The sequence below is a fragment of the Dermacentor variabilis genome, chromosome 4 (assembly GCF_050947875.1).
Source record: "Dermacentor variabilis isolate Ectoservices chromosome 4, ASM5094787v1, whole genome shotgun sequence".
NCBI classification, from domain to species: Eukaryota; Metazoa; Arthropoda; class Arachnida; order Ixodida; family Ixodidae; genus Dermacentor; species Dermacentor variabilis.
In genome coordinates this window covers 67,845,293-67,859,769 of record NC_134571.1, presented here as the reverse complement: position 1 = coordinate 67,859,769, position 14,477 = coordinate 67,845,293, and the positions used below count along the sequence as shown (strand labels likewise).

Below are 14,477 nucleotides of genomic sequence, written 5' to 3'. Positions count from 1 at the left end.
TGAAAGCGACTTAATCAGCTTTCAAGGGAATTGATATTAATTTGGCTACAGGCCATTGTTTTGTCACAGAGAATGAAAAGCACCCATGAAGTGCATTAGGAATACGGTGAAATGGCATAAAAAATTCAGGATGTGGAGTCAACATGGCAACACATCGCACTGTTGCATCTTCTTCTCCATGTTCATGCAAAAAGCAGCTATTGCCATATTGAACATGGCAAGGTGCTTACTTTGTCCACATATGTGGATTCGCTGCTTCCGGCATTGAACAGTGGAATTTATGCAAAACAAATTCGTTGTTCACATTTGTAACTTACCATTTAGTAAAAGAAACAGCTCGAAAAGCGATTATGTTCCGAGCGGTCTTCAGGTCTCAGGATTGGGTGCACGATCTGCACACTTTTTGGCAAAGGGTATGTTTGCACCGTGCTGACTGGCTGTGTCAACCATGGTGCCAAGTCAAGATCATCGCATGATGCTGCACATGGCTCCCAGGGAACTGCGAGGACGAGGCCGTCGGCGACGAAGGAGACCTTCCTTCGCCAACGTCCGACCAAGGGCCAGCACTAGCCAAGAAGAAGAAACGGAGGCGGTCCAAGCGCAGATGAGGCTGCCATTGCACCAACAAGTGCCTGCTGCCAGTTAGGAGAGAGAGAGAGAAGGCACCGGTTGTCACACCTCGAGCCGTCTGTTCCTCCTCCCCATCCAGCCCCCTTCCCCCCTTTCATCACATCACTGTGTGCAACTGAAACACTGTGTGTTATGCATCCATTCCGTCCTCCCCTCATGTTTCTGTTTTGCCGTTGCAGCTTCATTGAGCACGTGAGGTGCATGTGTTTACATAGTGAGGCAGGTTCTCGCAAGCAGTCTCAGTGGTATGTGGCACACTGTGTGGTAGTGTGGACGAGGGCGAGTGTGCTTGCAAACCTGACTTAGCCATTCTCCCACTGTAACCTCAGCTCTCTCATGGTGGATATTTTGCTGTTGGCGTGACTTGTTTTGCTTGAGCACTTCCCCACAAGTGGTAATCCATTAATTTTCTACCGTCTTTCATTTCTTGTTGCTGAGATAGTCTAAATGGTGCCCCGCCATTCATTATTTATAGTGCCTTTTATAGACCTATAAGTGTTCGTATAGTAATAAGGGCCATTGATCATTTGCCCTCGTGTAATGTTTCAACCATAACCCAGCAATTGCAGCGTTGCGGAAAATTTACAAATTGCCGTAAGTTTAGCACACCTTTCATTTGTGCTACAGGAGTAGGTAAATTCTGCCTACAGCGGTCATATACTAATGGCGAATGCAGATTGCATGCATGGTATGAATTCAGCCACCTTGTTTTTATTAATGTTTTACCAATGTTTCAGTTGGCTATCTTAGCTATCTGCTAGCATCCCGTTTATTCAAAAGATACAGCTTATATTATACCATGTCGCACCAGTGCCAGGTGTGCCAGCTTTCAGTGCCACACTATCATGCTATTTGAGAATTTAAAATTGTGTTTGGCTAGCCATTTGCCATCATCTGCATAAAATGACGCTACTTTATTGCCACTTTTGGTGTCAGTCCTTTATTCTTATAGAATTCTCTTTATTTTACCTTTTCATCCTTGTTCTTTTGGTGTGCCTAGTAGCAGTGCATCGCGCTCTCCCGGCAGCGTCGCAGCCTGGCGTTGTAGACGGGAGCTGCCCGTATGAGTGACTCTGTCCTGTCCTATACTTTGCAGGTGTCTGAGGCAAAGTGTTGTTGGCAGACAGATAGAAAGGCTTGACTGTATGATGGCACAGTTCAGAATTAGGAAAAAAGAATACTATATTAAATAAAAGCTCCGACTGAATATTTTAGAGAAGTTATTGCTTACCTACATTCTTTCGAGTTTTTTTTTTTTTTTTCTTTATTTATAATCACTACCAAACCTCAACAGATTTCCCTAAGTTTACTGTGCTCTGCTTCACCATCCAATAGCATAGACCCTTGTATGCCACCATTGTTCATGCCTTCTTCAAAACCAGCTGCTGCAATGAAATGCCTCACAGAATTTGAATTTGCCGAGCAGGGAAAACAGGCCAGTTATAAACTTGTAGCATGAGCTGCTTAACTGATTAAAAGGCTGCAGTTCTACAGTTCCTTGCGCTGGCGTTACAGGGTCGTACCTTTTTCTTCCTTTATTTCTCTTAGATCACATGTTACCATTTCGCATAAAAAGTGAAGGCAGTTTCATTACCTGCAGCAGTGGCACAAGCTAGTGTGTTTGCCGGTGTTATTGGGATTGATCAAACCAACTGTTGACTTGCAACTTCTATGCATGAGTGTTTTATCTCCATTTGTGAGCTGGTTGCTCCTCATGCAAGCTGTGCCCTGACCTTCTGACCTCTCTGTGCCAAGTTGCACGGCACTCATTGTTGCTCCATTTCCAGTCTTAGCTTCAAGCAAATGTTGATTTCTCTGCTTTGTAAAAAGAGAGCCGCATGCTGATTGCACACCATGCATGTTTTATTTCTCACAGCGCGACTATTTATTCGTCATCAAGCGCTCGGCACTTGTGAGTTGCGCCACCTTTAATTTATCTGCTGAGTTGTAGCATAGGCCTTTAAACACGAACAATGCCTTAGATAAGAGTTGCATGCTAAGCATAGCTCGTTTTTATTATTGAATTCTTAAGCATAGTAACTAGAGTTGCATGAACTTGTGTTCAGGAAGCAACCTTCTGTCTTTTATTATGCCATACCATCGCTCCAATAATTGGTGGAGCACCAAGAAACTCATTTTTTTGTTTATCTTGCCCTAGCCTATAGAGATAGAAAGCATGGGGAAACCTTTCGAAAGCAGAAGTTCTCAAATTTACTTGTTAAAAGCTAAGAATGACGTGCCTGGCATCACGTGATCCTGTACAACACTGCGGGCAGTGAAAAACAGTTGTACTTCCAGCGTGATGCTCTTTGCCACTTGCAAGTGTTCATTACTTGTGGTTGCATTTGGTGACAGCTTTTTCTTTTTCCTTAAGTGGTTGAGGTTGCATCTCACTTGCAAGTGTGGAGTTTTTACCCTCACTCTTCTGTACCATGTTCTGTAATAATCAACTGGACCTTCATGCTATTGTTATAATGCTTCAACGTTTAAGTTGTGTTTGTTTGTACACTGTAATAGTGTGGACTGTTCCCTCGTGTTTGAAACATTCCCCTTTGAGATGCGCTTGAATGTTATGATGAAAGACAAAAATCTTACCACCACATCTTTGTTTTCTGCTGTCTTTTGTGGCTTGATTCTTTGCCGGCCTGGCGGTGTTCGAGTGCTCTTCAGAGGCAAGGGTTTGCTGCCTCCACATTGACCACTTCTGCTCCCTGACAATGTTGATCGCACTATGGAACGTTGACAGTTGACGCTTCTTCCACACTCCCACACTTTATGCTTCCAACTGCCACCACATGGCCGTGTCTTTGGTGCTTGTCATAGACTACATCATATTGTTGCTTTGTTTCTGAATGGTGTGGATGACACATTTCAGGCCATGTTTAGACTTTGGCGACTGACGAAAAGAACAGGATGTCCTTTTCTTGTGCCAGTAAATCGGCTCATATTAAGCACCCTAGGAAAGGCATTTATGTGACAACCCATCATGGCATTGTCTCCTCGTCACGTGCCAAGATACTAAATTGCACTGTTCTTGTGCAGTATACAAACAAAAGCTGTGTTGTCACTTCAGCATGTTTCATGTGGTGGTGGTTGTCAGAACCAAATAAAAAAAAAGACCCTAAATGCCTCGAAACTGAAACTCCATCAAGCAGTATGTATGGTGGCAGTGGTGCAGGAACTCTACACTCTTTGTATCAGCCAACTGAATTTCATGCTCGGGCTTCATTTTAACACTTCATATAGAATTCCTTGTGTGTTCTTTTTTTGTATTCTCTGTACATAGAAGAAGGTATAGAGATAAAAGAGGTAGCTGTAATGTATCATACCAGTTTTATTAAAGGCATTGTACAAAAGAGTCTTATGTGTGTGTTATTCATGTCTTTAGCCTCTACAAAACTTAGGTAATGAAGGTGAATAGGCAGAATACTCTGCAACATTTTTGCTTCCTTTAATTCCTTTGGTAATTCTACAAAGCAATCAGTTGTCAAGAATTCTTTCTTGCATATTTCTCTCAACTTCGTCATATTTGAGCACAATTTATTTGCCAACAAATGAATATGTGTACTGCCAATGCTTGCCTTGCATGTTTGACTGGGTGCTATCATTATTGCTATTTCTCTTTGAACGAAAATCAGTTTGGCTCAGGCAGCGACTATATGATATTCTGTGTGCATGTATGTGCATATATGCATATGTGTTTTTAACTCTTTAAGTAAAGGGCCCCTCATCAGGCCACATAGCAAATTTTGGTTATACACTGGAAATTGTTACATGCCCTCTAGGGAGCATTCTGCTGCAAGAATTTTTCAGATTAGTCTTTTATTAGCAGAGATTAAAATGTTTGAGGTATCGTGAACCATGATTTCAGGAGGCAAGCTTCACTGCCAACATAGACACTCTCGCCACTTTCCCTTGTCTAGCCTCTATGCTAGAACCAGAGGATCGCATCACACACACGTCACGGTCCCCACCTTCCTTTATTTTCTCTCGCATATTTTGCTGCGGCACACTTCAGGTGATGGTCTCCAAGCCTGAGCCTGCAAGTTGTTGCGATTGTTTTGTTTCACTCTGCCTGATCTTGCGAGATGTGCACATGAACACCTGCATTTCTGTCTGGCTATTTCTGTGAAATGGATCCCTCAGTGAGTGCACATTTGGAGAGATTGGCCCAGCTCATGGATCCTTGGTTGCAGCGGTGGCGTAGAGGTAGAACACCCGCCTCGCGTGCAAGAGGTCCGTGGTTCGAATCCCGGTGCCGGCAATTTTCCACCGGATTTAAAAAAAAAAAAAAAAGTCCGCGTGTTGATAAAATTGCATAAACAGGCCTGGAGTGTGGCCTAATCCCAGTGACCAGAACCGGTAACGCACTCCCTCACCAGAGCAGGATTGGCCACCCTGGTGCAGTACTTGGCCACAACCTCCTATATGAACAACACAATCAAACCCCGGCCCTCAGTCCCCAGCAGTTGTGAAGCAACTGACCACGGCGGCGGTCAGGCCTGCAATGCAGCAGAGGGTGCTAAGAATCACTGGCTCCGGACAGGCCGCCATTGGAATATGAACCTGGCAACGTTTAACGCTAGAACGTTATCTAGTGAGGCGAGTCTAGCAGTGCTATTGGAGGAATTAGAGGGCAGTAAATGGGATATAATAGGGCTCGGTGAAGTTAGGAGGCCAAAAGAGGCATATACAGTGCTAAAAAGCCGGCACGTCCTGTGCTACCGGGGCTTAGCGGAGAGAAGAGAACTAGGCGTCGGATTCCTGATTAATAAGAACATAGCTGGTAATATACAAGAATTCTATAGCATTAACGAGAGGGTGGCAGGTCTTGTTGTGAAACTTAATAAGAGGTACAAAATGAAGATTGTACAGGTCTACGCCCCTACATCCAGTCATGATGACCAGGAAGTCGAAAGATTCTATGAAGACGTGGAATCGGCGATGCGTAGAGCGAAACCAAATACACTATACTAATGGGGGACTTTAATGCCAAGGTAGGCAAGAAGCAGGCTGGAGACAAGGCAGTGGGGGAATATGGCATAGGCACTAGGAATATCAGGGGAGAGTTATTAGTAGAGTTTGCGGAACAGAATAATATGAGGATAATGAATACCTTCTTCCGCAAGCGGGATAGCCGAAAGTGGACGTGGAGGAGCCCGAACGGCGAGACTAAAAATGAAATAGATTTCATACTCTGCGCTAACCCTGGCATCATACAAGATGTGGACGTGCTCGGCAAGGTGCGCTGCAGTGACCACAGGATGGTAAGAACTCGAATTAGCCTAGACCTGAGAAGGGAACGGAAGAAACTGGTACTTAAGAAGCCGATCAATGAGTTAGCGGTAAGAGGGAAAATAGAGGAATTCCAGATCAAGCTACAGAACAGGTATTCGGCCTTAACTCAGGAAGAGGACCTTAGTGTTGAAGCAATGAATGACAATCTTGTGGGCATCATTAAGGAGTGTGCAATGGAAGTCGGTGGTAACTCCGTTAGGCAGGATACCAGTAAACTATCGCAGGAGACGAAAGATCTGATCAAGAAACGCCAATGTATGAAAGCCTCTAACCCTACAGCTAGAATAGAACTGGCAGAACTTTCGAAGTTAATCAACAAGCGTAAGACAGCAGACATAAGGAAGTATAATATGGATAGAATTGAACATGCTCTCAGGAACGGAGGAAGCCTAAAAACAGTGAAGAAGAAACTAGGAATTGGCAAGAATCAGATGTATGCGTTAAGAGACAAAGCCGGCAATATCATTACTAATATGGATGAGATAGTTCAAGTGGCTGAAGAGTTCTATAGAGATTTATACAGTACCTGTGGCACCGACGACGATAATGGAAGAGAAAATAGTCTAGAGGAATTCGAAATCCCACAGGTAACGCCGGAAGAAGTAAAGAAAGCCTTGGGAGATATGCAAAGGGGGAAGGCAGCTGGGGAGGATCAGGTAACAGCAGATTTGTTGAAGGATGGGGGCAGATTGTTCTAGAGAAACTGGCCACCCTGTATACGCAATGCCTCATGACCTCAAGCGTACCGGAATCTTGGAAAAACGCTAACATAATCCTAATCCATAAGAAAGGGGATGCCAAAGACTTGAAAAAATTATAGACCGATCAGCTTACTGTCCGTTGCCTACAAATTATTTACTAAGGTAATCGCAAATAGAATCAGGAACACCTTAGACTTCTGCCAAGCAAAAGACCAGGCAGGATTCCGTATAGGCTACTCAACAATAGATCATATTCACACTATCAATCAGGTGATAGAGAAATGTGCAGAATATAACCAACCCTTATATATAGCTTTCATTGATTACGAGAAAGCATTTGATTCTGTCGAAACCTCAGCAGTCATGGAGGCATTACGGAATCAGGGTGTAGACGAGCCCTATGTAAAAATACTGAAAGATATCTATAGCGGCTCCACAGCCACCATAGTCCTCCATAAAGAAAGCAACAAAATCCCAATAAAGAAAGGCGTCAGGCAGGGAGATACGATCTCTCCAATGCTATTCACAGCGTGTTTACAGGAGGTATTCGGAGACCTGGATTGGGAAGAAATGGGGATAAAAGTTAATGGAGAATACCTTAGTAACTTGCGATTCGCTGATGATATTGCCTTGCTTACTAACTCAGGGGACCAACTGCAATGCATGCTCACTGACCTGGAGAGGCAAAGCAGAAGAGTGGGTCTAAAAATTAATCTGCAGAAAACTAAAGTAATGTTTAACAGTCTCGGAAGAGAACAGCAATTTACAATAGGCAGCGAGGCACTGGAAGTCGTAAGGGAATACATCTACTTAGGGCAGGTAGTGACGGCGGATCTGGATCATGAGACGGAAATAATCAGAAGAATAAGAATGGGCTGGGCTGCGTTTGGCAGGCATTCTCAGATCATGAACAGCAGGTTGCCATTATCCCTCAAGAGAAAAGTATATAACAGCTGTGTCTTACCGGTACTCACCTACGAGGCAGAAACCTGGAGGCTTACGAAAAGGGTTCTACTCAAATTGAGGACGACGCAACGAGCTATGGAAAGACGAATGATAGGTGTAACGTTAAGGGATAAGAAAAGAGCAGATTGGGTGAGGGAACAAACGCGAGTTAATGACATCCTAGTTGAAATCAAGAAAAAGAAATGGGCATGGGCAGGACATGTAATGAGGAGGGAAGATAACCGTTGGTCATTAAGGGTTACGGACTGGATTCTAAGGGAAGGGAAGCGTAGCAGGGGGCGGCAGAAAGTTAGGTGGGCGGATGAGATTAAGAAGTTTGCAGGGACGGCATGGCCACAATTAGTACATGACCGGGGCTGTTGGAGAAATATGGGAGAGGCCTTTGCCCTGCAGTGGGCGTAACCAGGCTGATGATGATGATGATGATGGATCCTTACCGCGATATACCGTGTTGTACTGCTGGCACCAGGCTAGCGGTATAAATCGGTGCCACATGAACACTGAGGTAGATGCGAGCTGGTCAAAGAGCATGATCGTGTGTTGGAACACGGTAGAAAATGGCAAAGTTTCATTCTCTGTGCGCATGACTGCACAATGTGGGAACAAGGAGACGAAACGGAAGTACATTTCTCTTGCTATGGTACTAAGTAAAACAAAGACACTCAGACATTCTGTTTGTAGGCTTTATTGTTTCTCTAAACTTTAATTTGTCTACCGAAGCAACTGATGAAACAAATAACTGCTGTTGCCTCGAATAATTGTCTAAGTCATGTTTCGTCGTGAGGGACATCACAGCACTGCAAATTGCATAAGCGCACTTGTGCAACTAATGTCGACTCTCCGGCTGGGAATGGGGTGCCCGCGAAGAGAAGGGCGCATGGCGCTTGGTTTTGAAATTTCAGTCGTTTTTGCAGCGCATAGCTGTGTAATACTTTGCAGACACAATCGTTAGCACAGATTGTATGCGTTGCACTTCTCAGCTGAAAATAGCGAGACCTGGTGAGTCCTTTTAAGGATTGTAAAAAAATTAAACATTTTGCATTAAGACAAAATTTTGTTTGGCATGCAAACAGTTCTGTTGACAACAAAGCAAGACCAAGGTAAAGGTTTGTGTCAGGAAGGCAAAGCTTATTAGAAAAAAAAATATATTTAAACTATATTTTAACTAGCAAAGGTGTGCTTTACTACACACTGGTTGCTTTTAAGTGCACATTTTGGCTTTTCTTATTTACGCATTTCAACACCAACATAGTGTCTCGCAAAATAATAGTCTCTCTTGCAAGCGTGCGCGTGACAAGCTCAGCTCGTCTTCCATCCGGAAAAGGTTGCAACTAAAACAATCTTCAAATATCGCCTGTGGCAGCTAGCAAAATTCTAGCGCTTCAGCTGAAATTACTGGGAGAGGTGGACATTGCTTGCACAATAAATTTAAATGCATAATCGTCTAATTAATCAATTTTTAATTTAGTATTTATTAATTCCTTTACAGCACATACATTTTGCAATTTACTAATTGTAACTGCTGAATTCACCAAGCATATACACTTGGAGCATATCCACTTTTCAACTCTTAAGTTCCGCCATCTTGGTAAAACATGTTGGGGGGAAAATGGTGCATGGCTAGGCTCCGTAGCCATGCTGGAATGCGCATCCAGCTGCAGCGGTGCTTTGTGGTGTGAGAAAAGCCCTTCCACATGCTTCACAATGGCAGTTTTGCATGCGTGTTTCCTGTGTTGCTTGTGTTATCAAAAGGGTTGTGTATCTGGCGATGTCTATTTTGAAAATTCTGTTTATTAGGGCATCCAGTCTGCTATGCAATTGTTGCAAATCTGTGTCCTTCAGTGTTGCAAATCAGCTTAGCATTTAAAAACATAAACGTACATATTGCAGAAACCTGTGTCCCTTTTACATTCAAGCCCATATACAACGATCCCAGTTAGAGCAATCTTTCAGCTACAAAGAGCAGTTTCCCAACAACCAAAATATTTCGCAAGGAGTTGGAGAGAACCTTCTGCTTGACCGGTGCCCAGCTTAGTCCAGTTAAGCGAATGGAATGAACCATAGCGTCGCAGCGTCTCGACAAGCTGGGAATGAGACCACAAACTGGGGAATGCCCCTGTGGTATTGGCATCGTCTGCCTTAAGAGCTCACTCAAGCATTTTGCGAGTCCACTTTACCTACAACTGCATCAACAGCTTGACAAATTTGCCGAGTACCCTTGTCAGGTGGAATCCACTTTTTTGCACTTCCAATAGTTTAGTGGAGCCCAGGACTACGCAGTGGCTTTCCGTGTATCTTGAATGACCTACTCAGCAAAACAAATTGGCTAGTATGGCTTTGAAATGTTGCACATCATGTTGACATAAGGCAATGCAATGACAGGCTTGGCTATATGTGCGACCACGCCAATGGAGATTTATTGCGGTCTTTGCACATTTTACATTGATTACCAGGCGGCCCTGGACCGCAATGTTGGTATCGGAAATCATATACAAGTGCAATGAAAGCACACAAAATATGCATGTGTGGCGTGAGTGTAGCATACGAGTTGGCCCAGTAGCTGCTGCTTACCATTTTTAATGCAAGAGCATTAAGGGCCCCAGGTCGCAGAAAATTTGGCGTCATCGTCCCACATTCGGCATCCAGTGTTATACATCGCTTCGGCAAAAAGAATTTCAAACCACGCATACCTAACTATGCAGGCCCTTCATGTGGCGCAAGGAAATTACTGAATTAATTGAATTTCTCAAAGTATGTACAAAAATCGTAAAGTATGACATGCACACAACCTACAGACATGACAGCATTGGATTGTAATTTGAATGTAAGAGAAAACATAATTCTGTTACGCAAAAACTAAAAAAAAAACCTTTTCCAGCGTTTCTACCATTGATAGGGTGGCCATGGCCTCCCAGATTTTGCGCGTGCAAACCTAAAAGGCCATAAAGCGGTGCACCCGGTTCCTTGCAACATCTCCAAATGGTACTCTCCTCCGCCGCATCGCAGCCCATCCAAGGGGCCACGTTTCTACCAGAAAGCTTGCCTTCGTTTCCCGGTAAACATTACGGTTACATAAGCTGCAGTTGCCGGGAAGCATCAGAAGCACTCGGGAATCTTTAAATGCTATCGCGTTACACTATTAAAGACAAAGCATAAGTGTCCTTCCTTTTTTTTTTTTTGCAGCCCCAAGGAGGTAGAAATCCTACTTGAAAAAAAGGTCTTATTTGATTAGTGAGACAAAATGGTCCTACTATTCCTTTTACATTACATGTATTTAGCTTTTGAATTTGCATTATCATGGATAATAACCAATTGACAAGGCAATCTTTTATGTTTGACCACAATGTGAATTATAGCATTGAAAAAAAATCATTTAAAACAATTTAGTTTCTAGGACACAACAAGGTTCGGAAATGCTGCAAGTTTCAATTACAGATTAAACTGGAACTAGATGGCTGCGTTGCTTGTTGCTTCACTTCATGTTTTGCACGTCTCCCCTCAGGTCACCTGGGGCCCTATAGTGTAAAACTATTCCAATCTGTTTTCATTCCAAAACGGCCATTATTTATTTATTTATTTATTTATTTATTGATCAAATGCCCCTGGAGAGAGGTTTTACATGAGGGGTGGGCTGCTTCAAAGAAAAATGCTTTCGATGGCAGTCCTGAATGCAGTCGCACTGGAGTGGTCCGCCGCTTCTTCAGGCAGATCATTCTAGTTTCTCGCTGTACGTGGAAAAAAAGAATGAAGATGGGATGACGGGCGTGCATGCAGGGGGTACACTGACTTTGAATGATTGGTCCGGGATGAATGGCGGTGAGCTGGCGATATGACGCTGTTACCAATCGGGGCATGATAAAACTTGTGATATAGAATGAGCCTGGACACTTGACGTCTCGCTTCTAGTCTAGGAAGATTCGCATTAGATTTTAGCGCTGTGACACTTGTATATGAAGAATAGTCATGGAAGATAAATCGGGTTGCGCGGTTTTGGACAGATTCAAGCATGTTAGAAAGATTAGTATGATGAGGGTCCCAAATTGAGCATGCGTATTCAAGTTTGGGCCTTGCCACAGATTTGTAGGGAAGAGTTTTTACCAGAGGAGGGGCAAATTTCAGATGTCGCCGGAGAAAGCCTAAGGTGCGGTTAGCCTCGTTTGTTATTTTAGCGATGTGAGAGGACCATGAAAGATCTTGCGTTAAGATAAGCAGCCCCAAGTATTTATAACAGGTCATAGATGATATTATTGAATTACCTAAGAGATATGAGGGTGCTACGTAAGAATTCCGACGATTGAAAGAGATTAATGAGGTTTTATTTACATTTAATGCCATTAACCATGTCTTACACCATTTTTCAACTGTTTGTAAGTCACACTGCAGGACAGGGATGTCTGAGGTATTGTTGATGGGTCAGTAAATAACACAGTCGTCCGCAAATAGGCGTATGTTAGAAGATATGTCATTAGGAAGGTTATTAATGTAGATTAAAAAGAGGAGGGGGCCAAGAGCAGAACCTTGAGGAACCCCAGAAAGCACAGGAGACAGAGGGGATGAAAAGTTATTTGCAAAAATGAACTGTTGCCGGCCGGTCAGAAAGCTGCGCAACCAATTATAAATTAGGGGATTGAGATTCAGGACTGAAAGTTTCAAGAAAAGACGGTTGTGGGGTACCTTATCAAAAGCTTTCTCGAAGTCTAAAAACAATGATTCTACGGGTACATTGAGGTCTAATTGGGAACTGATGTCATTTATATAGAGTGCAAGTTGAGTATCGCAAGATAAATTCTTAAGAAATCCGTGCTGACTATGATGAAAAAAGTTGTTAGAAATCTCATGATGGTGGGAAAAGGTGACATGCTCCATCAGTTTGGAACAAACGCTGGTAATGGAAATTGACCGGTAGTCAAGACATGACGTTGAAGAAGCTTTTTTGGGGACTGGAATGATCTTACCTGTCTTCCAGTCCTGCGGCACCACTCCAGACGAGAGTGACTGTTGAAAAATGTGTGATAAGATGACACTAGTGACATTTTTTGTATTTTTAAGCACTTTCGCATTAATTTCGTCAATGCCAGCCAATGACGATTCTATTAGTCTGCAAATGGCATCAGGTTCAAACATGATGGCTGGGCTGAGAGGATACCGAGGGTTAGGGAAATAAGGAAGATTGCCTTCAGATTCTTTTGTAAAAACTGAACAGAATGTTGAATTAGGTGTTGTTGCAAGTTCAGTATCAGGGATGGGACGCCGTTTTGGTCAAGTATATTCATCGATTTCTTTGGGCATGGATTGACAACAGAATTGACTAGGGTTATTACGTAGCATATCAGGAAGTGAGGTTGAAAAGAATGATCGCTTAGTTTTGTTAGCTTGTGACTGAAACATTTTGTCAATGCAGTGGTACTTTTCCCATGCGTGTGAGATGTTGGATTGCTTGGCAATAGGATAAAGCCTTTTCTTTTTATTGTTCAGGCGTTTTAATGTGTTATTAAACCAAGGGGATGAGGGCCGTTCAGTTACAGTGATGGTAGGAATATGGGCTTTTGTTAGTTCTTGCATCTTGTATTTAAACATTAACCAGTTATGTTCAACAGAACGACAAGTGAACTTTTCAAGAAAGGAGTAACTGAACTGAGTTAACTTTTCATTGAACGCGACATAATGCCCTCTGTCCTAAAGCGTTATGATCTTTCTTATTTTGGGAGATATGCTATATGAAATAATTAGCATGAATTACAGCATGATCACTAAGCCCGGGCAAAAATGTTATCTCGGAAAAGTTGTCAGGATGCGTGGCAAACAAGAGGTCGAGCAAGCTGGACGATTGATTTATATGCCTTGTTGGATTGAAGATGGGCTGAGATAAGCCAAACGTAAGACACGTGTCAAGAAATTCACTTTCTGCATTGCGCTTCGATAATGTTCGTGCTATGTCAGACCATACTATTGTTGGAAAGTTGAAATCGCCGAACAGAATGATTGGCGCGTTAGGAAAAGAATGTGCCAGAGTGCAAAGTGCCTCATGGAAGCATGCAACAAAGCTTGAATTGGCATCACGAGGACGGTAGCAAGATCCAAATATTAAGGGTGGGTGAGAATTTTTAGTGCACACAAACAGTATTTCCAATGGAGAGGAGATATCAATTTTGAAACAATGAAGGTTGCGGTTAGTAGCTATTAACACTCCTCCTCCTCGCCTCACATCACGATCGCAATGGAATATATCGAAGTCGGTTAAGGCAATCTGAATTTTGGTGTTGTCAATGGTTGTGTTTAACCAAGTTTCCATTAGAATAAGAACGTTGCTATCTGTGGTGAAAATAAGGTTAGAAACCGAGTCGAGCTTTGGCAGAAAGCTTCTAATGTTGGTATATAAAATTGAAAGAAGGCATTTTCTTTGTTGTTCACCAGGATCATTTTTAGCTATGATGGTCGTTGGATTACTTTGTCCGTAGAATGATCATATACATAGGTGGAGCTGTCCATTATTAACCTGTTGTGACGAAGCTTATAATGTTTGCCTTGAGGTTTTGCAAATGCAACAAGTTTTTTGCGTGCAAGCCGCGTGTTTGGTGAGTAGTCTGGTGATACACTGAAATCAGTATCTTTCAGTTTACCCGAGTTTGCCAGAATGCGCTCTTTAACTTTGAAGTGCGCAAACTTGGCAATTATAGGTCTTGTTTTGTTTACGTCAAAAGATCCAATCCTGTGAGCGCGTTCAATGTCAACGGGCTGCAAATCAACGTTGAGCTTCGTTTTGCAGAGTTCAATCACCAAACCCTCGGCTTTGTTCCAAGTTTCATCCGGATTGTCGGTTATGCCATAAAATAGAAGGTTTGATCTGTGGGCATTATCTTTGTTAGCCTTCCCTGTGAACTT

General features: G+C 43.0%; 1 protein-coding gene across 13 annotated transcripts in view; it reads left to right on the top strand.

The window, feature by feature from the left end:
- Positions 1-3,989, top strand: part of LOC142579306 (protein scribble homolog) — a 180,594-nt gene extending 176,605 nt beyond the window's left edge. For all 13 annotated transcript variants that reach the window (XM_075689368.1, XM_075689365.1, XM_075689362.1 and 10 more), the window contains one exon: positions 496-3,989. In XM_075689368.1, coding sequence (XP_075545483.1) covers positions 496-608 — 113 coding nt within the window. In that variant the 3' untranslated portion in view covers positions 609-3,989. The remainder of the gene's footprint in view (positions 1-495) is intronic.
- Positions 3,990-14,477: the final 10,488 nt, after the last annotated feature.